Raw genomic sequence first — 22500 nt, forward strand, 5'->3', positions numbered from 1 at the left:
CTCGAACACAACCTGCCGCCCCCCACCTCAAACACAACCTGCCCCACCCCCCCACCTCAAACACAACCTGACCCCTACCTCCACCACAACCTGCCCCCCACTTGAAACACAACCTGCCAACAATTTGTCTCAGTCACTGTGAATTTGTCTCAGTCACAGTGAATCTGTCTCAGTCACTGTGAATCTGTTTCAGTCATGTGAATTTGTCTCAGTCACAATGAATCTGACTCAGACGCAGTGAATCTGACTCAGACGCAGTGAATCTGATTCAGTCCCAGTGAATCTGACTCAGTCATTGTGAATCACGGTGTCTAGCAGTGTCATAATATGTTCTTTTGGTAACCATGATGTCATGATCTCTCGCTCTCTCTGCTTTCAGTCTCTGACAGAGAAGAGAGACTGCCAGTGTGTGTTCTCTGTTAAGGGTCCAAAAGCAATTCGGTTTATTTTAGGATTTGATACCTTTGTTCACTGTCCCAAACGGCTGGTTTTGATTTGTTTGATAATTTGGTTGACCCTAATTGTCAGCTGTAAAGCAGTTGTGAGCTGAAGCTGGTTTGAGTTAGCATTCATCTGGAGATCTCTGGAACAAGTCGTCTGAGGCAACGCTTCACTGGGCTGCTGTCTTCTTTTTGCAGAGCCTTGACAAGGCACGTATGGCTAAGAGTTATGTGGACTTATTCTTAGAACGTTCTGTAAAATGTATTCTCTTTCCTGGATCTGAATGAAAATTGGACATCTGCCTAATTTAGTCCTGCTTGCACTGTTAGAGTTAATCATGTACATCTGTAGAATGTTTAAAAACAATTCTGCTCGCAGGATTTCAGTGGGATGTTTCTACATTTTGGTGTAAGCTTAGTTACTTGTCTACAAACCTTGTGGCAAATTCCATTGCTAATGCCAACAACTTAAAACTGTATTATAATGAGTTAGCCAATTAATAAGGTTACACACTGACTAGCTAAGTTGCTAGCAAGCTCGTTACCCATCCTAGATGCGTAGTGTCACAGACAGCTATTTAGTGAGGTGCTTGCTAAGTAACAAGCTAGCTAATCTGATTAGTGTACTTTCATCCACTAGCTACTCAGTTACTGGCTGAATGGGCTCACCTGTATGAGCAGCGCGGCGTGCTCGGGGGCTCACCTGTATGAGCAGCTCACCTGTATGAGCAGCGCGGCGTGCTCGGGCGCTCACCTGTATGAGCAGCGCGGCGTGCTCCACCTGTATGAGCAGCTCACCTGTATGAGCAGCGCGGCGTGCTCGGGGGCTCACCTGTATGAGCAGCTCACCTGTATGAGCAGCGCGGCGTGCTCGGGGGCTCACCTGTATGAGCAGCTCACCTGTATGAGCAGCGCGGCGTGCTCGGGGCTCACCGTCAGCAGCGCTCACCTGTATGAGCAGCTCACCGTGAAGAGCAGAGCGGCGTGCTCGGGGCTCACCTGATGAGCAGCCACCTGTATGAGCAGCGCGGCTGCTCGGGGCCACCTGGCATGAGCAGGCGGCGTGCTCGGGCGGCGCCGGTGTGGCAGCGCGGGCGCTGGGGCTCCGAGCGACGGTCCGTGCCTTGATCCCGAGCAGCGGTCAGATGCAAACAGCTGGCAGGCCCGCCAAGTCGCCACGCGTAGCGGTGGGGGCACGTAGAGTCCATGCCGTACCGGGGCGGCGCACACAGCTTATGATGTCAGCCGGGTCACCTTGGGCGCACCACTGATGTCAATGCGTTACCTGGGGGGGGGCGGGGGGGGGGGCACGCTGGGCCACATGCCGTACCGGTGTCTGCTCCGGAGGCACGGTCAGCGCACAGCTGGCAGGCCCGCTTCAGAGTCGCCACGGCGTAGCGGTGCGGCACGTTACTGATGTCAATGCCGTTCACCTGGGGGGGGCACGTTACTGATGTCAATGCCGTTCACCTGGGGGGGCGACGTTACTGATGTCAATGCCGTTCACCTGGGGGGGCACGTTACTGATGTCAATGCCGTTCACCTGGGGGGGGCACGTTACTGATGTCAATGCCGTTACCTGGGGGGGGCACGTTACTGATGTCAATGCCGTTCACCTGGGGGGGGCACGTTACTGATGTCAATGCCGTTTACCTGGGGGGGCACGCTATACTGATGTCAATGCCGTTACCTGGGGGGGGCACGGGGGGGGCACGTTACTGATGTCAATGCCGTTACCTGGGGGGGGGGCACGTTACTGATGTCAATGCCGTTCACCTGGGGGGGCGGACGTTACTGATGTCAATGCCGTTTACCTGGGGGGGCACGGGGGGGGGGGCACGTTACTGATGTCAATGCCGTTCACCTGGGGGGGGGCACGTTACTGATGTCAATGTCGTTTACCTGGGGGGGCACGTTACTGATGTCAATGCCGTTCACCTGGGGGGGGGACGGGGGGGCACGTTACTGTTGTCAATGTCGTTTACCTGGGGGTGGAGGGGGGATCAAATCTCTGCACTTCACCACACACACCAGCTCCCACAGTAAGGACTGGTTTGGAATTTTGGGGGATTTTTCACCTGTTTGGCCCCGGTATTGCACTGCTCACTTTCACCAGCAGGGGTCTCCATAGTGCATTGCAGAGCAGTCAACCCTACAGTTCCACCTATCTTCCTCCATGTTGTGCTGACCTCAAACTTTCCTCCACCCATTTCACCAACAAAAACCGAAAACTGCAGTTTATAGAAATATCCAACAAATGCACACGTACTAATGCCCATGTACTAATTTACCTAAACCAGGGCTACACAGCCCTGCTGCTGGAGATCTACTATGCTGTAGGTTTTCACTCCAGACCTGACAAAGCACACCAAAGTGCACCGACAGCTACAGGTACTGTTGAGCTGCTAATTAGCAGAATCAGGTGTTCCAGATTAGCGTTGGAGTCAAAACCCACAGGAGGGTGGATCTCAGGGTGGGCTGCCCTGCCGTAAACTCTAAAAACAGGCAGTGGGGCTCATGATCCCCATAATAAACACAGCTGCCATTGATTGGTTAAAAGTCAGTCACTCTGAACCAATCAGGACGCTGCTCTCCTCTGTATGACAGCTCTACCCAGGAGGTGGGCCATGCACATGAACACTGCTCAGCTACCCTACTGAACACATTATCACAGAGATCAGCTACCCTACTGAACACACTCATGATCACACTGCTCAGCTACCCTACTAAACACATGATCACACTGCTCAGCTACCCTACTGAACACACTCATGATCACACTGCTCAGCTACCCTACTGAACACACTCATGATCACACTGCTCAGCTACCCTACTGAACACACTCATGATCACACTGCTCAGCTACCCTACTGAACACACTCATGATAACACTGCTCAGCCAGCCTACTGAACACACTCATGATCACATTGCTCAGCTACCTTACTGAACACATGATCACACTGCTCAGCTACCCTACTGAACACATGATCACAGAGATCAGCTACCCTACTGAACACATGATCACACTGCTCAGCTAGCCTACTGAACACATGATCACACTGCTCAGCTACCTTACTGAACACATGATCACAGTGCTCAGCTAGCCTACTGAACACATGATCACACTGCTCAGCTACCCTACTGAACACACTCATGATCACACTGCTCAGCTAGCCTACTGAACACATGATCACACTGCTCAGCTAGCCTACTGAACACATGATCACAGAGATCAGCTACCCTACTGAACATGTCACAGCTGACTCAGTAGCTTGTCATGGTAAATGACACACTGCTCAGACTCCACTGGCACATGACCTGTGGGGACACAGCTGCAGGCTGGGGCTACCTAAAACGGTGCTCAGGACTGGTGACTGCTCAGCTACCCTGTGGCCACAGGTTTTATTAGAAGGGAACAAATGATGTTTGCCGGCACATTTTCAAACTAAATCACCACCTTAGCGAGCACAGGCTGCACACGGAACTGTACTTTAGCTAAATTTAGGCAGGTTTAATGTACATTAATATATACCCTCCACTGCAGCATGTACTGTTGGTCTACCCCACCCAGCCCACACACACACATGCTCACACCACACACACACACACACACACACACACACTCACACTCACACACACACACACACTCACACTACACTCACACATACACACACACACACTACTCACACTCACACACACACAGACTCACAGACTCACACACACTCACACTCACTCACACTCACACACACACACACATACACACACACACACACACTCACTCACACACACACACACACACCTTCAGGATCATGTCTCCAGGCAGCAGACGTCCGTCTCGTGCGATGACTCCCTCTCTGTAGATGTCCTGGATGAGGATGCGGACCAGTGGAGTCTCGTTGCCCCCGACGACGCTGATGGCCAGGGGTTCGGTCACGCTGGAGCGGTTTATCTTTATACTGGTGATCTCTCCATCTGGGATCAGGTGATGCAGCTGAGGAAGAGGGAGCACTGAGGGAGGGAAAGAGGGAGAGGGAGAGGGAGGGAAGGAGGAGAGGGAGGGAGGGAGGGAGAGAGAGAGGGAGAGGGAGAGAGGAAGGAGAGAGTGAGGGAAGGAGAAAGGGTGATTTTAATGCAGTTTTTATTTTATCTTACACACAGGACTCTCATGCACACACACACACACACGCACAGTGTATAAAATGTGGTACCCCCCCTCAAGGTCCTGAGCAGGCGGTTCAGGTGGCTCTTTTCTGGGGTTAGGGGGGTTTTGTGTGTAGCCTGCAGGGCAATAAGGCCCCCAGCCCCCCTCCCCCCCACCACCCAACCGCCCCCAGTAACCTCCCCTGCGCCCTCTCTCTCTCACTCACAACTCCTCCGCTCCAAAGTCAATATTTTCTCTGCGTAGCTGCAGATTCCTACCAGGGAGTGGGCAGGAAAGAGGGAGGGAGGAAATGGGAGAGAGAGAGGGAGAGAGAGAGGGAGGGAGGAAAAGAGAGAAAGAGGAGCGAGAAAGGGAGGGAAATGGAGAGACAGAGGTCCCACGGCCTTGACCCCCTCCTTTCTCTCTTTCTTCCTTCTCTCTCTCTCTCTCTCTCACACACACACTCACACACACACACATGCACACACGCACGCACACACAGTCACACACACACGCACACACTCACACACACACGCACACACACTCGCACACACGCGCACACGCACACACACTCCCACACACACACACACTCACACACACGCACACACACACATCACACACACACCACACACACACTCACACACACACACACACTCACTCACACACACACACACACACACGTGCTCCTATCCCCGGTGTTCAGCCACACAGTAAGCCCCGCCCCCAGGCCTCACCCCGCCCCAGGCCTCGCCCCGCCCCCAGGCCCCGCCCAGGTCTCGCCCCGCCCGCCCCGCCCCACCCCAGGCCCCGCTCCCAGGCCTCCGCCACCGCCCCAGGCCCCGCCCCCAGGCCCCGCCCCAGGCCCCACCCCCTGGCTGAACGCACCCTCCGGGGGAACGGTGGCGTTGCGGGCGTTGTCCCTCTCCTCGGTGCTCTGGTTGGGCACAGACGTCCCGCTCTTGGTCCTGCGCAGCGCGCTCAGCGCCCGGTTGATCCGACGGAAAGACCGGCCCCTGGCTGTGGCACGGTCAAAGTTCCTGACTGGAGAGGGAGACAGAGGAGGAGAGAGAGAGAGAGGGGGAGGAGAGAGAGAGGGTAAAGTAAAATAATGATAATAATAAGAAGCTTTATTTATATAGCACCTTTCATACATGAAATGTAGCTCAAAGTGCTTTACATCCATTTAGCTCAGCCAATGACAGGATTAAACTGGTGTGCTCTGGAGCACTCAGAGCTGCGCAGATCTGCGCAGATATTACAGAAGCACAGAGCTGAGTGAGTGTGCTGACTCAGCGCCCAGTCTGTGTGTGCTCAGGACAATGCAGCGCATTTCAGTTTGATCTTAAATGTGAGGATTCAGTGTGGCCCTGCATCTGCGTGAGCATCAGGAGTGTTCCTGAGTGTGCGGAGTGTTGTGGAGTGTTCCTGAGTGTGTGGAGTGTTTCGGAGTGTTCCTGAGTGTGCGGAGTGTTCCGGAGTGTTCCTGAGTGTGCGGAGTGTTCCAGAGGTGGAGTGTTCAGCTGAGTGTGTGGAAGTTGAGTGTGCGGAGTGTTGCGGAGATGCTAGTGTGGATTGCGAGTCCGAGGTGCGAGTGCGGAGTGCGGTGTGCATTCGAGTGTCTGATGGGGTCGAGGTTGGGAGAGAAGGCTCGGTCTGAAGTGTGACACAGAGGTTCACACACACACACACACACACACACACACACACACACTCACAGTCCCTCTTCTTGGTAGTGCTGCGGGCAGCTAGGCTGGTGTTGCTTCCTGATTGGCTGTTGTCCTCGGCGCTGGGGTCGAAGGCGGGGTTGACGAGGCCGGGGTCGTCGGACAGCAGGGCGATGGTGGCGGCGGGGGTTTCGGAGGGCAGGGTGCTGATGGTGAGCTCCGACGTGCTGTCTGTACACGCCCCCTCCTGAGACCGCCGCTTCCTCTCCGCCGACAGCCCATAGTGCGACGCACCTTTACACCTGCGCACCAAACACACCTGCGTCAGGAACCTGCCACACACACCTGCACACCAAACACACACCTGCGTCAGGAACCTGCCACACACCTGCGCACCAAACACACACCTGCGCACCAAACACACACCTGCACACCAAACACACCTGCGTCAGGAACCTGCCACACACCTGCGCACCAAACACACACCTGCGTTAGAAACCCTGAACACACCTGCGCACCAAACACACACCTGCGTCAGGAACCTGCCACAACGCCTGCCACCACACACACTCTGTAGAACCATGCCGACACACGCTGTCGCAAAACGACACCTGTTGTAGACGCCAACACAGCTGTACTAAACACCATGCCTGGTTGGCGCACACACTGGTACAAACACACAGTGCCTGGTTGTTAGTGCACACACTGCTAAAATACAGCCTGGGTTCAGGCACGCACACCTGTACAAAACACACCTGGTGGACGGCACACAGCTGTCCACAAACACGACAGCCTGGTTTAGTGCAGCACACTGTTACAAAATCATCCTGTGTTAGACTGCACAGCTCTTACAAAACGCACTGGACCTGCTGTGTTTGTTAGCACAGCACAGCTCTATGTAAATACGCAGTGCCTGTGTTTGTTAGCGCAACACAGCTGTTAGTAAATACGCAGTGCCTGTGTTAGCGTTAGGACACAGCTGTTAGTAAATACGCAGTGCTGTGTTTGTTAGCGTACACAGCTTTAGTAAATACGCAGTGCCTGTGTTTGTTAGCGCAGCACAGCTGTTAGTAAATATGCAGTGCCTGTGTTTGTTAGCGCAGCACTCTTAGTAAATACGCAGTGCCTGTGTTAGCGTAGCACAGCAGTTAGTAAATACGCAGTGCCTGTGTTTGTTAGCGCAACACAGCTGTTAGTAAATACGCAGTGCCTGTGTTTGTTAGCGCAACACAGCTGTTAGTAAATACGCAGTGCCTGTGTTTGTTAGCGCAGCACAGCTGTTAGTAAATACGCAGTGCCTGTGTTTGTTAGCGCAGCACAGCTGTTATTAAATATGCAGTGCCTGTGTTAGCGTAGCACAGCTCTTAGTAAATACGCAGTGCCTGTGTTAGCGTAGCACAGCAGTTAGTAAATACGCAGTGTCTGTGTTTGTTAGCGGAGCACAGCTGTTAGTAAATACGCAGTGTCTGTGTTAGCGGAGCACAGCTGTTAGTAAATACGCAGTGCCTGTGTTTGTTAGCACAGCACAGCTGTTATTAAATACGCAGTGTCTGTGTTTGTTAGCGCAGCGGCTGCTGTGCGTATTAAAGGCTGTGTTGTCCGCGGCGTTCCCGCTTCTCCTCTGAGGGAACTCATAACTCTCTCAGACAGGGTCCGCAGCGCCGCCCGGGGTTCCAGATCTTTCCGCGCTGCGCAGCAGAGCCCTCGGAACGCCGGCGTTCCGGCTGCTTGCTCGGGACCTGCAGCCGTCTGCCCAAACTGCCAGCGCCCTCAGCGAAGGTAAACAGCACGCGCAGGGCGGCCCGCATTCCCTAACGTAATTACGATGGAAACGCTGCCGTCGCAAAGAGCTGCCCTGTCACATGACTCAGTCTACAGGTAATTACGCACGGCTAAATTACCCAGGAAAATAAACAATGTGACAACATGAGTAAAGTAATCTTAATAAGGACAAAGCACACACGCGCACAACCACATGCATGCGCACACACATACAGTACACACAAACACACACACATACGCACAAACACATACATACACACACACACACACACATACGCACAAACACATACATACACACACACACATATGCACAAACACACGCACACACACATACATACACACACACACACACAAACACACACATACGCACAAACACATACATACACACACACACACAAACACACACACATACGCACAAACACATACATACACACACACACAAACACACACACATACGCACAAACACATACACACACACACACACACATATATGCACAAACACATACATACACATATATACACACACAAGCACGTACACACACACACACACACACACACGCACACAAACAGACATGCTCTTCTATCACTATTCAGTTGATGTTCTATGAATGGAGAATTACCATATATTTCACCAGCAGAGGGAAACATATTGCAGTGGCTGTGAACAGCATTAAGCCCATAGAACCAGCACACCATTTAGTCCATTCCCACCAGAACAAGCACCAGATTCATTCTGCATTCAAATCATTTCCAATAACAGAGATATTCTGCCTGCAACAGGAACGGAAGCTGTTTCAAACATGTGGTCTGGCCCAGTGAAACAGGAAAAACATTGCTCTTCACATTAAGAGTCCTTTCCACAGAGGCAGGACTGTGTCAGGGATTAAATATTCACATTAAGAGTCCCCTCCACAGAGGCAGGACTGTGTCAGGGATTTAAGCTTCACATTAAGAGTCCTCTTGACAGAGGCAGGACTGTGCCAGAGATTAAATATTCACATTAAGAGTCCCCTCCACAGAGGCAGGACTGTGTCAGGGATTTAAGCTTCACATTAAGAGTCCTCTTGACAGCGGCAGGACTGTCAGGGATTAAATAATCACATTAAGAGTCCCCTCCACAGAGGCAGGACTGTGTCAGGGATTAAATCTTCACATTAAGAGTCCTCTTGACAGAGGCAGGACTGTGCCAGAGATTAAAGCTTCACATTAAGAGTCCCCTCCACAGAGGCAGGACTGAGTCAGGGATTAACTCTTCACATTAAGGGTCCTCCTTCTCAAAGGGCATGGATGTTCAGGAGTACGAGCCTGTGATTGAAGAGGTTTCCATGGAAACTGATTTGGCTCAGAGCTGTGAGTCAGTCTGTGCCTCGCGGCAGCGGGAGAAAGTGACCTCAGCGTTATGTGGCCGGGGAGCAGTCCTGCCTGCTGCTGATTTGCTGTACCAGAGCCCTTGAGATTACCATGGCAACCTCTGATGTCAAAGCCAGAACGGTGCAATGCTGTGGCTAAACATACCCGCTAACCGCTCTGCCCCAGAAAACTGCTACACCATGACAGAGTCCTACTACACCAGTACAGCCTCATGCTACACCAGTACAACTTCCTGCTACACCATGACAGAGTCCTTCTACACCATTACAACCTCCTGCTACACCATGACAGGATCCTTCTACACCATTACAACCTCATGCTACACCAGTACAGCGTCCTGCTACACCATGACAGAGGTCTGCAACACCATTACAACCTCCAGTTACTCCATTATACCTTCCTGCTACAATGTTACATTGTTACATTTCTCTTAAATAATGATAAAAATGGTTGAGGCAACATCAAGAGGCCAAGACTGGGCTTCCTTTTTGAAACTCACTTCCTGGTCTTGTTGAGAGACATTGCTCTCCAACACCAGTGTGTTTGGCTCTTTAAACCACCCCCAAGTCGATATTACCAATGTGGTCAAAATACAAAGTCAATCATTTTTTCCCATAGTGCAATAGGTGTTTTTTCATGTAATGTCTCTCCATGTGCCTATTTGTTAAGTTATTTTGTCATTTGGGTAATATTTTCATATTTTGTGGACCAGCCCTGGTCATTTTTCATCAGTGCTGGTTCACTGCCTGTCATTTGTGGGGGGGGATATGTCACATGCTTAATGGATGACCCTGTCCCCGACCTTTTCCCTACTGCAGTCTCTGACTCTGACAAACACTGACACGTTTACAACATGGCAGCAGAAAAACTGCACTTCTGCTGCTTCAAACAATTTTCGCAAGCCCATGGAGAGTCAATGGGTGAAGTCACAGTCACTTTGTCAATATTTTTCTTTTACAGTCTACATGCAAAAACTGTCCACACTTGGTCAGATTACCCACAATTCATCAGGCACACAGAGAGGAGTCTAATGGAGGTGTAAATCTTTCAGTTTCTTCAGATTAATGGTGAATTTGTCATCTGACATAAAGATGGATGGAGAAATCACCAAACCCTGGAAGAGTCTCCAATCCTCTTTAAAAAGAGCAGATTATCTCCTATAAGCTGAACTCTCTTTCTGACGGAAAAGAGCTGCACACTCCACCCCCAGCACACATCCTGGCCAGCGTCCAGTCAGCTCACAGCAGAGAGGCCGCTCTCTGGGTCACTGAAAGCGGAAGAGACTGCACCGTGCGCACCTGCGTCGCACTGGCGCAGCTGTGCAGTCGCTACGCAGGTGTGCGTCTCTGGTGTGCATCTGCAGTGTGTGGCAGTGGCTCTGCGTGTGCGCAGTGTGTGCATCTGCGTGTGCGCAGTGTGTGCGTCTGCGTGTGCGCAGTGTGTGCGTCTGCGTGTGTGCAGTGTGTGCTTCTGTGTGTGTGCAGTGTGTGCGTCTGCGTGTGCGCAGTGTGTGCATCTGCGTGTGCGCAGTGTGTGTGCAGTGTGTGCGTCTGCGTGTGTGCAGTGTGTGCGTCTGCGTGTGCGCAGTGTGTGCATCTGCGTGTGTGCAGTGTGTGTGCAGTGTGTGCGTCTGCGTGTGCGCAGTGTGGGTGCAGTGTGTGCGTCTGCATGTGTGCAGTGTGTGCGTCTGCGTGTGCGCAGTGTGTGTGCAGTGTGTGCGTCTGCGTGTCGCAGTGTGGGCGCAGTGTGGGTGCAGTGTGTGCGTCTGCATGTGTGCAGTGTGTGCGTCTGCGTGTGCGTCTGCGTGTGCGCAGTGTGTGCGTCTGTGTGTGCGTCTGCATGTGCGCAGTGTGTGTGCAGTGTGTGCGTCTGCGTGTGCGTCTGCATGTGCGCATTGTGTGTGCCTGCGTGTACGCAGTGTGTGTGTCTGCGTGTGAGCAGTGTGTGCGCCTGCGTGTACTTCTGTGTGTCTGCACATATGCAGAGAGACTGCATATGCTCCTATGCCTCCTAATCCTTAACAGTGCTCTCTATGGGGCCTTGTGATCACAAACACACCCCTCCCCCAAAAACAGAAACACAGATCTGCTGCTAATTTGCCCCCCAGCCACACTGTGTGGAGTGTGAGAGAGACTGGGGTGTAAAGGAGAGCTTGGGGTGTGTGAGATTTGGGAGTGTGAGAGAGACTGGGGTGTAAAGGAGAGCTTGGGGTGTGTGAGATTTGGGAGTGTGAGAGCGCTGGGTGTAAGGAAAGCTTGGGTGTGGATTGGAGTGTGAGAGAGACTGGGGTGTAAAGGAGAGCTTGGGGTGTGCGACATTCGGGTGTGTGTGAGAGTTTGTGATGTGAGAGAGTTCGGGATATGAGAGTATTTTGGGTTTAGTTCTCTAGCACATTGCTGGGGAGACCTGGGCCCATGGGCCTTAGCAGAGGGTACTGCATAACATTACATTGCATTTAGCATTTATCTTATTGCTCTTATCCAGAGCGACTTGCACAACTTTAGCAATCATTTATACAGCCACATATATACTGAAGCAATGCAGGTTAAGTGCCTCAGTGCTCAAGGGTTTAACGGTGTCCAACCTGGGAATCAAATGTCTGACCTTTAGGTTTCAAGACCAGTTCCTTACCCATCATACTACACTGCCAATCCACACAGGATCTACTGGATCATTGGACCACAGGATCAGTTCCTGTGGGAGGATCTAATGGATCACTGGACCACAGGATCCGTTCCTGTAGAAGGATCTACTGGATCACTGGACCACAGAATCAGTTCCTGTAGGAAGATCTACTGGATCACTGGACCACAGGCTCCGTTTCTGTAGGAAGATCTGCTGGATCACGAAGCCACAGGATTACTCATCACCTGGAGGCTTTAACACCATTGATGTGCTTCATATAGATGAAGGTTCTGCCACAAATTCAGCACTTATTCTCTCCAGACCAGCTCAAGATAAAACCAACGGTAGAAAGTCCAGGGGTCCGAACGTAAAAGTCTGACCATGTATTTCCAGTAGTTCTACCCCCTGGCTGGAGAATTGGTCTAAATAGGAAATCCAGGTGAACTGAACAAACTACTGGGGAGAACTTTTACTTTATGAACCAGGATTTTTCACCTGTGAATAAAAGTAACATAACACTATTCTCATTCACCAGGTTTGCCCTTGTCTTTGTCCCTGACCAGAGTATAAAATTACAGTGATTTCAGTCATGAGCAGAAATCTTTTGCCCTCCTCTCTGTTTGCAGTTGACCCCTCAGGGATCCCGTGTTTGTATACTGTCATTCATCCCAGGACTGCCCCAGCTGGTTTATCGAGCAGACACACCTGTGTGACTCACTTGGCCACACCTGCGGCTCAACAGCCTCTGCTCCTCACACCGGCAATCTGATGTCACATGACCTCACACTGGCGATCCCATGTCACATGACCTGTCCTGGCACCATGCAGCAAGTATCATCCAACTGTGTGGCAATTCTGTCACATCCACGAAACAGCTCTGCAGCAACCATACAGCAGCACAGTGCCAGCAGATCTGAGATCAGTTAAAGAGGACTCCATGCATAAGAGTAAGAGACACAGCCTAAGGCTCTGCACTGACCTCAGATCAGCTTAGACTTCCTACATCATAGTTAGGGGCCAATATTGGGGACACTGACTGTCACGCGTCAGCAGGACACCCCTGGGAGGGAGACGTGCCATTTCAGCTCCCCACTCATAGCTGGCCTGCCTTTCAGCGGAAGTTTTTTTTCTGTCCTTCTCTGTGGTGCTCAGATGAACAAAACAATGAAATGACAAACAAAACTCAAACAGACTCACTCTCTCAGTGTGTGCCCCCGGTCTCAGCCCGGAACTGTGGACAGGAACACACCTTTAAGCCCCTGGGCTGACTAGCTAACACAGCCCAGGTGCGTGTGCTCTCTCCACCAGCCAGCGCAGCCAAGACCAACCCGCCTCTCCCGCAGACCCAATGCTACACTGACCTATTGCATGTTTGCTTTCATTGTGTATGTGTGTGTGTGTGTGTGTGCGCATGTGCATGTGTGTGTGTGTTCATGTGTGAGTTGGTATGTGTGAGAGAGTATTTTTGTGTGTGTGTGTGTGTGCTGTATAGTGTGTGGCTGTGTGTGCAGCTGATTTAAATAACAGCTGATTCAGTCACGGTGAAAATAAAGTAGTCGCAGTGATTTTGCAGTTTTTCTGTGTCCTGAAGAAGTTCTGTTTGGAGCGCCTCATAATTCTGCATTCTTACAATCATGACAAGATACAAACACACAACGAACCACAAACACACAATCACCCCAAGCACACACACAAACACAATCACCCCAAACACACAAACAAACACACAATCACCCCAAACGCACACACAAACACACAATCACCCCAAGGATACACACAAACACACAATGAACCACAAACACACAATCACCCCAAACGCACACACAAACACACAATCACCCCAAACGCACACACAAACACACAATCACCCCAAACACACACACACAAACACACAATCACCCCAAACGCACACACAAACACACAATCACCCCAAACACACACACACAAACACACAATCACCCCAAACACACACACAAACACACAATCACCCCAAACACACACACACACACACAATCACCCCATAATATTGTCCACACACAAAGATAGCTGCCTTTACGGTTCACACAGCATAGAGACTGAAAGGGCAGCAGCTCCGAACAGAAATATTTTGTGCACAGAGAGTGATGTCACGCCGCCATGCATACCGAATGACCCTAAAAATGGAATAGTTCACACATACCACATTAACCCAGAAAACAAATCATGTGTTCATACTCAATGCAGCCAAACAAAATGAATCAATCACGCACCCACTGCCCTGACAACAGCTACACCCTAACTCAACTAGTCCCCGAGCTCCCTCCCCAGCCCCTCCCTCAGCCCCGCCCTCTGCTACACTCAATCCTAACTAAGCCCCTCCCCCAGCCCCGCCCACTGCTGCACTCAATCCAAACTAAGCCCCTCCCCCAGCCCCCCCCACTGCTTCACTCAGTCCCCACTAAGCCCTGTGACTGTGTATATGCACATGACCCTGTGTGCAGCGTTGTGACACGTCATCAGTGATGTAATTAAAGTTTAGCGTTATATATATTGCTGTATTGCTGATTGTGCTCCTGTATTGTCCTGGTTTTTCTGCATGAGGTTTAGCTTAGTGATGAAGTAATGACTCTTTTGTTAGACTGCTCCGTGTTCCCTTTGGTTGTATTTTTATGGTCTGTGAGTGTGAGTACTCTACTACCCGTACCCCAAAATCTGCACACTACCCCTCAACCCCAAAATTGTTATTATTATAATTATTATTACTATTGTTGTTGTTGTTCTTAATAATAATATTGTTATGTGATAGAACATTGATAACAAACTATTAGTTTGTACCATAATGACTAAATTATATATTATTATTCAAATCAGTTCATCAATATGGAGAGCATTTAAGCTGTTTCTCTTTCACCATCCACCGGTGGTGCCAGAGCAGTGCATTGTGGGAGAAAAGCTCTCTTTGCGTTTGTGTTTCTGTACGGCAGTGCTAACCATAAAGGAGCCGTCAGCGGAGAGGAAAATGCGCATATTTACAAACAGGCACGTGTCTGAATGACCCATATACAGCTCACAATGCAGAGCGTCTCTCTCTCACTCGCCCCCCCCCCCACCCCCCCGTCTCTATGGAAACACCATCCCCACCCCCCCAGTGCTGCTGTAAAACAGACAGATGGCTGAAGGGATGGAAGATGCCTGGCCCTCCCGAGCCCACGTGGTCCTGCGTGATCTACTCCAAAAATGCAAAAACCCCAAATACAGCAAATGCACCTAATACACCAAATGCACCAAATACACCAAATGCCCCAAATACAGCAAATACACCAAATGAACCAAATGCACTAAATATACTGAATGCACCAAATGCAGAAAATGCAGCAAATGCACCAAATACAACAAATACAGCAAATGCACCAAATACAACAAATACAGCAAATACGGAAAATACACCAAATGCACCAAATACATCAAATGTACCAAATGTACCAAATACACCAAATACAGCACATACAGCAAATGCACCAAAATCAAAAAATACAGCACATACAGCAGATGCGCCAAATACAGCGAATATACCAAATACAACAAATACACCTGCTTCAAACACACACACACGCACACACACACACTTTCTGCAAGGATAAGGGCTGATGCAGTCAAACTCAGGTGGGTACACACAGCTCAGAGTAGATGATGTGTCAGTACTCACAACTCAGAGTAGAGGATGTGTAAGTACTCGCAGCTCAGAGTAGAGGATGTGTCAGTACTCACAGCTCAGAGTAGAGGATGTGTCAGTACTCACAGCTCAGAGTAGAGGATGTGTAAGTACTCACAGCTCAGAGTAGAGGATGTGTAGGTACACGCAGATCAGAGTAGAGGATGTGTCAGTACTCACAACTCAGAGTAGAGGATGTGTAAGTACTCACAGCTCAGAGTAGAGGATGTGTCAGTACTCACAACTCAGAGTAGAGGATGTGTAAGTACTCGCAGCTCAGAGTAGAGGATGTGTCAGTACTCACAGCTCAGGGTAGAGGATGTGTAAGTACTCACAGCTCTGGGTAGAGGATGTGTCACTACTCGCAGCTCAGAGTAGAGGCTGTGTCAGTACTCACAACTCAGAGTAGAGGATGTGTAAGTACTCACAGCTCAGAGTAGAGGATGTGTAGGTACACGCAGATCAGAGTAGAGGATGTGTAGGTACTCACAACTCAGAGTAGAGGATGTGTCAGTACTCACAGCTCAGATTAGAGGATGTGTCAGTACTCACAGCTCAGAGTAGAGGGTGTGTAAGTACCCACAGCTCACAGTAGAGGATGTGTAGGTACTCACAGCTCAGAGTAGAGTATGTGTAAGTACTCACAGCTCAGAATAGAGGATGTGTGAGTACTCACAGCTCAGAATAGAGGATGTGTAAGTACTCACAGGTCAGAATAGAGGATGTGTGAGTACTCACATCTCAGAGTAGAGTATGTGTAAGTACTCGCAGCTCAGAGTAGAGGATGTGTAAGTACTCACAGCTCAGAGTAGAGGATGTGTAAGTACTCACAGCTCAGAGTAGAGGATGTGTAAGTACTCACAGCTCGGAGTAGAGGATGTGTGAGTACTCACATCTCAGAGTAGTGGATGTGTAAATACTCACAGCTCAGAGTAGAGGATGTGTAGGTACTCACAGCTCAGAGTAGAGGATGTGTAAGTCCTCACAGCTCAGAATAGAAGATGTGTAAGTACTCACAACTCAGAGTAGAGGATGTGTAAGTACTCACAGCTCAGAATAGAGGATGTGTAAGTACTCATAGCTCAGAGTAGTGGATGTGCAAGTACTCGCAGCTCAGAGTAGAGTATGTGTAAACACTTGCAGCTCAGAGTAGAGTATGTGTCAGTACTCACAGCTCAGAGTAGAGGATGTGTAAGTACTCATAGCTCAGAGTAGAGTATGTATAAGCACTCGCAGCTCAGAGTAGAGGATGTGTCAGTACTCACAGCTCAGAGTAGAGGATGTGTAGATTCCCAAAATTGTCGGTGTAGTTGGCGGGGCTGAGCCAGGGCAGGACGAGCAGGAGCAGAGCCTTCATGGCGTAGCGCTCGCGGTGGCGGTCCCAGTCGCAGTCGCGCTCGCTGTGATGCCCTGCCTGTCTCGGGTCTGAGCAGCCCTCCCCCCCTCCCCAGCTCCGTCACACCCTCCACTGACACATCCGTCTTCCCAACGGCGGAGGAGGAAAAAGAGGAGGCAGGTGAGGCAGAAGGAAAAGGAAGAAAGGATGAAACGGAGAGGGAGCAGAGCGCGATGACTCAGTCCTGGTGCCTCTAATCTCCGCTGAGCTTCAGCAGGGCAGTACAGCAGGATTAACCCTGGCACAGGACTGCGCGTGTGTGTGTGTGTGTGTGTGTGTGAGAGAGAGAGAGATAAAGCCAGCAAGTGTGTGTGCGTGTGTGTGCTTGTGCGTGAGCGATCAAATGCACGTGTGTGTGCGGGCGATCAAGCGTACATGCATGTGTGTGCGCGCGAGAGCGATCGAGCATACGTGTGTGTGTGTTTAGATGCTCCAGTGTTGATCTGTGGCTGACAGGGCAGTAACTGACTCTGCAGAGGGAGGGCTGGGGGGGTAAAGGCAGACCTAACCAACCCTCGCCGGGGGGGGGGCTCTGCTCCACCCCCCCCCCCATCCCTTTTCCCATCCCCCACTGAGCACAGCACCTGCATCACACACCCCCCCCATTCCCCCCACCCAGTCGTACACTTGGCAGGCAGGGCTGGGGGGGTTGTGCTACAATGAGTACCCCCCCTCCGCCCACAGTGGTACACTCCCAGTACAGCAGACTGGTCTGCCTGCGACATGGTAAAGAAACAAAGGGAAAAAGGCTCCCGACAATCAATATTCATATCTCTCTCTCTCTCTCTCTCTCTCTCTCTCAGTGCCTTTGTCTTTCTCCCTCTCCTTCCATCAGTGTTCTCTCCTCAGTTGTTCAGAGCCTGTGATATGGGATTGAGATTCGGATGATGTGAGTGTGTGTGTGCCTGTGTGTGTGCCTGTGTGTGTGTGTGCGTATGTGTTTATGCTTACGTGTGTGTGTTTGTGTGTGTGTGTGTGTGTACGTTTGTGTGTGCGTATGTGTTTATGCTTACGTGTGTGTGTCTGTGTGTGTGTGTGTGTGTGTGTGTACGTCAGTGTGTGTATGTGTGTGTGCGTATGTGTTTATGCTTACGTGTGTGTGTTTGTGTGTGTGTGTGTGTGTGTGTATACATGCGAGTGTGTGTGTACGTGAGTGTGTGTATGTGTGTGTCCATATGTGTTTATGCTTACGTGTGTGTGTTGTGTGTGTGGGTGTGTATACATGCGTGTGTGTGTGTGTGTATACATGCGAGTGTGTGTGTGTACGTGAGTGTGTGTATGTGTGTGTGCGTATGTGTTTATGCTTACGTGTGTGTGTGTGTGTGGAGTCTGTCATTAGCTGCAGTTTTGTGAGGAAATTGGTCTGTAACTGCCATCTAGATGTGGTTTAATCAACACATTAATAACACACTAAGAGCCCTCACACACACACACACACACCCAACATACAAAACTGTTAAATCACACCAGCACAGTACTCAAACCAAAACTAAAACTGAACACACCAGGGCAGTACTCAACACACAAAACTGAACACACCAGTGCAGTACTCAACACACAAAACTGAACACACCAGTGCAGTACTCAACACACAAAACTGAACACACCAGTGCAGTACTCAATGCACAATAAAAAAAAGAAGCTTTGGGACTCTGGAGTCACATGACTGCGTGTCAGAGTGGCCAGGCCTTCTCCAGGTTCCTGTGCTTCTTTCTGACCTGACGCAGGAACGCAGGTTCCTTAGAGAGCCGAGCGGAGGGCAACGCACCAGCACTGTGGCCCTGACACAGGGCACCTCAGGAGCACATAACCCTGTGGCCCTGACACAGGGCACCTCATTAGCACATGACCCTGTGGCCCTGACACAGGGCACCTCAGGAGCACATAACCCTGTGCCCCTGACACAGGGCACCTCAGGAGCACATGGCCCTGTGGCCCTGACACAGGGTACCTCAGGAGCACATGACCCTGTGCCCCTGACACAGGGTACCTCAGGAGCACATGACCCTGTGGCCCTGTCACAGGGCACCTCAGGAGCACATGGCCCTGTGGCCCTGACACAGGGTACCTCAGGAGCACATGACCCTGTGGCCCTGTCACAGGGCACCTCAGGAGCACATGGCCCTGTGGCCCTGACACAGGGTACCTCAGGAGCACATGGCCCTGTGGCCCTGACACAGGGCACCTCAGGAGCAGATGACTAAGACTCTGCTTGCCTGCTACATGTGACATATTTATACAGATTATTACACAATTCCCTCTTCTCAGGCTTGTACTTTGTACTACAGAGTCAGTGCCACACCTGCAGTTACACACACATGCTGAAGCCTTTCAGTTAAAGAACCCACATTAATCAGTAAATATGTACAGTTCCCTTTATTTCAGACCGATTTGATTTCACTGCACTAATATAGACCCACATGCTCTTGAAGAAAAACTACTACTCAGGTAAACTCACCTGCTCTTAAAGGTAAAGCACTACTCAGGTAAGCTCACCTGCTCTTAAAGGTAAAGTGCTGCTCAGGTAAGCTCACCTGCTCTTAAAGGTAAAGTGCCGCTCAGGTAAGCTCACCTGCTCTTAAAGGTAAAGCACTACTCAGGTAAGCTCACCTGCTCTTAAAGGTAAAGTGCTGCTCAGGTAAGCTCACCTGCTCTTAAAGGTAAAGCACTACTCAGGTAAGCTCACCTGCTCTTAAAGGTAAAGCACTACTCAGGTAAGCTCACCTGCTCTTAAAGGTAAAGTGCTGCTCAGGTAAGCTCACCTGCTCTTAAAGGTAAAGCGCTGCTCAGGTAAGCTCACCTGCTCTTAAAGGTAAAGCGCTGCTCAGGTAAGCTCACCTGCTCTTAAAGGTAAAGCGCTGCTCAGGTAAGCTCACCTGCTCTTAAAGGTAAAGCGCCGCTCAGGTAAGCTCACCTGCTCTTAAAGGTAAAGCTCTGCTCAGGTAAGCTCACCTGCTCTTAAAGGTAAAGCCTGCTCAGGTAAGCTCACCTGCTCTTAAGGTAAAGTGCCGCTCAGGTAAGCTCACCTGCTCTTAAGGTAAGGCTGCCAGTAAGCTCACTGCTTAAGGTAACCCTGTCAGGTAAGCTCACCTGCTCTTAAAGGTAAAGTGTCGCTCAGGTAAGCTCACCTGCTCTTAAAGGTAAAGTGCTGCTCAGGTAAGCTCACCTGCTCTTAAAGGTAAAGTGCCGCTCAGGTAAGCTCACCTGCTCTTAAAGGTAAAGTGCCGCTCAGGTAAGCTCACCTGCTCTTAAAGGTAAAGTGCCGCTCAGGTAAGCTCACCTGCTCTTAAAGGTAAAGTGCCGCTCAGGTAAGCTCACCTGCTCTTAAAGGTAAAGCTCTGCTCAGGTAAGCTCACCTGCTCTTAAAGGTAAAGTGCCGCTCAGGTAAGCTCACCTGCTCTTAAAGGTAAAGCTCGCTCAGTAAGTCACTGCTTAAAGGTAAAGTCCTCAGTACTCACTGCTCTTAAAGGTAAAGTGCCGCTCAGGTAAGCTCACCTGCTCTTAAAGGTAGCTCACTGCTCTTAAGGTAAGTGCCGCTCAGTAGCCTCACCGCTCTTAAAGGTAAAGCTCTGCTCAGGTAAGCTCACCTGCTCTTGATGTGTGCCTCCAGCTCTGCGCGGGGCAGGGTCTCGGTGCAGTACTCGCTGAAGGGGCAGCTGATCTCCAGCTTGTCCAGCAGCTTGTGCACCAGGATGCTGGACTTCTTGCAGGTCTGCAGCTGCAGGGGGGCGCGGTCCACAGGGCAGAAGTCCTTCTCCAGCAGGAAGCTGGTCAGGCACTCGGTGCAGTAGGTGTGGCCGCAGGGCGTGTCGATGGGCTGGATCAGCGGCTGCAGGCAGATGTGGCACATCAGGTCGTCGTCCACCTCCTCCTGGTACAGGTACTCATGGTTCTCCTCCACCAGGTGCCTGTGCCCGCAGGTGTGGCACAGGTCCGGCGGGGGCATCTCCTCCTCGCCAGCTGCCCCCAGGGCACTCATCATCTAGTGCCTGGTCACTAGGCAACGCTACAGCGGAAATGGCGGGGCTGGGGAGCCGCTGCAGGGGGTGTCAGCGCCCTGTCGGGGGAGGGAGGTTAAGAAGCTGTTAACCACTTAGGCTTTGAATTAAGGCTGATTTACTTCATTGAGACTCATTAATAAACCCCACCCACAATCACAGCTCTGCTATAAACCCCACCCACAATCTCAGCTGTGTTGTAAACCCTACCCACAATCCCAGCTGTGTTGTAAACCCTGTCCACAATCCCAGCTGTTGTAAACTCCACCCACTGCCACACACCAGCAGCATAAATCACCCCACTCCTTTTTTCATTCTTTCACACAGCAGCATTTGCTCTGTTCTTTCCTCCTCTGACTGTGTCCAGGTGCACCAACACATTTACATTTACTGGACTTACTTTACCTGTCCGTGCCAGTACTGAGTTCAGGGCAAAGTGAAAAATGACAGAGCAAAGCCCTGCCTGATGACTACACAAGATGACAGGTCAAACAGCCAATCACACCCTTGGAATCAGCTGACAGACAGCGCTACTGACACTCCCACACGCTCACCTCGCGTTCCTCTCTGCAATGTGCTGAGCCTGTTGTGCTCGAACAGGAACAGGAATGCACTGGCTTGTGTCTGCCTTGTGCTCTGTCCCTGTCCGGACCTGCCCCGCCTCTCCATCCCATAGTCCTCTACACTGTGCGTGTGTGTGAGAGTGTGTGTATCTCCTTCAGCTGCAGTGTGTGGATGTGAGAATGGCAGTGTGTGTAAATGGACACACGTGCAGAAACACAGAGACGGTACACAGGAGCATGCACAGTTCTGCATGGTATTGTGTGCGCTGTGTGCATCAGAGCCATAGCTCCGGCCGTACCGGTTTCTCTCTGTGGGAAGCTCCACCCCCTCTCTGTGGGAAGCTCCACCCGCTCTGTGTGGGAAGCCCTGCCCACTGCAAGGCACAGGATGTGAAATCACATCCCCATTAACAGCCACATCCCCAGGGCACATGTAGGCCTACCTGCCCAAACCCGCCCCACAGCCCAGTACTCCCCATGGAAAACTTTAGAACAGAGAGAAACAGGGGGAGAATGTTGAATTTTTTTGTTCTTTGTAACTCTTGCTTTGGCAACAAAGTGCAGGCCATGCCAATAAGAGAGAGAAAGAAGGAGAGAGAGAAATAGAGAGAGAGCTTTCACCTCACACCCTTCAATAAACCCTGTCACCTAAAAGAACATGCACAAAAATGCATACACATGAAATGAACCCACCCCTCCCACCCCCACACACTCAATACCAACACACGCCTGCAGCACACCTACACCCACCCACAAAACATCACTCACCAGCAGCCCTTCACCACAGCCAACTGCAGTCCCCCAGGAAACCTGGCAGCCATACATCAG

General features: G+C 50.9%; 1 protein-coding gene across 1 annotated transcript in view; it reads right to left on the reverse strand.

The window, feature by feature from the left end:
- lnx1 (ligand of numb-protein X 1) overlaps nt 1-22500 on the reverse strand; it is a 32633-nt gene that overhangs the window by 4343 nt on the left and 5790 nt on the right. Inside the window, exons 2-7 of the mRNA XM_064334166.1 lie at nt 20699-21168; nt 6298-6548; nt 5468-5623; nt 4241-4449; nt 1771-1873; nt 1110-1138 (exon numbers count right to left, since the gene is read on the reverse strand). Of these exons, the coding sequence (XP_064190236.1) occupies nt 1110-1138; nt 1771-1873; nt 4241-4449; nt 5468-5623; nt 6298-6548; nt 20699-21093 (1143 nt within the window). The 5' untranslated portion in view covers nt 21094-21168. The remainder of the gene's footprint in view (nt 1-1109; nt 1139-1770; nt 1874-4240; nt 4450-5467; nt 5624-6297; nt 6549-20698; nt 21169-22500) is intronic.

The sequence above is a fragment of the Anguilla rostrata genome, chromosome 4 (genome assembly GCF_018555375.3).
Source record: "Anguilla rostrata isolate EN2019 chromosome 4, ASM1855537v3, whole genome shotgun sequence".
Lineage (NCBI taxonomy): Eukaryota > Metazoa > Chordata > Actinopteri > Anguilliformes > Anguillidae > Anguilla > Anguilla rostrata.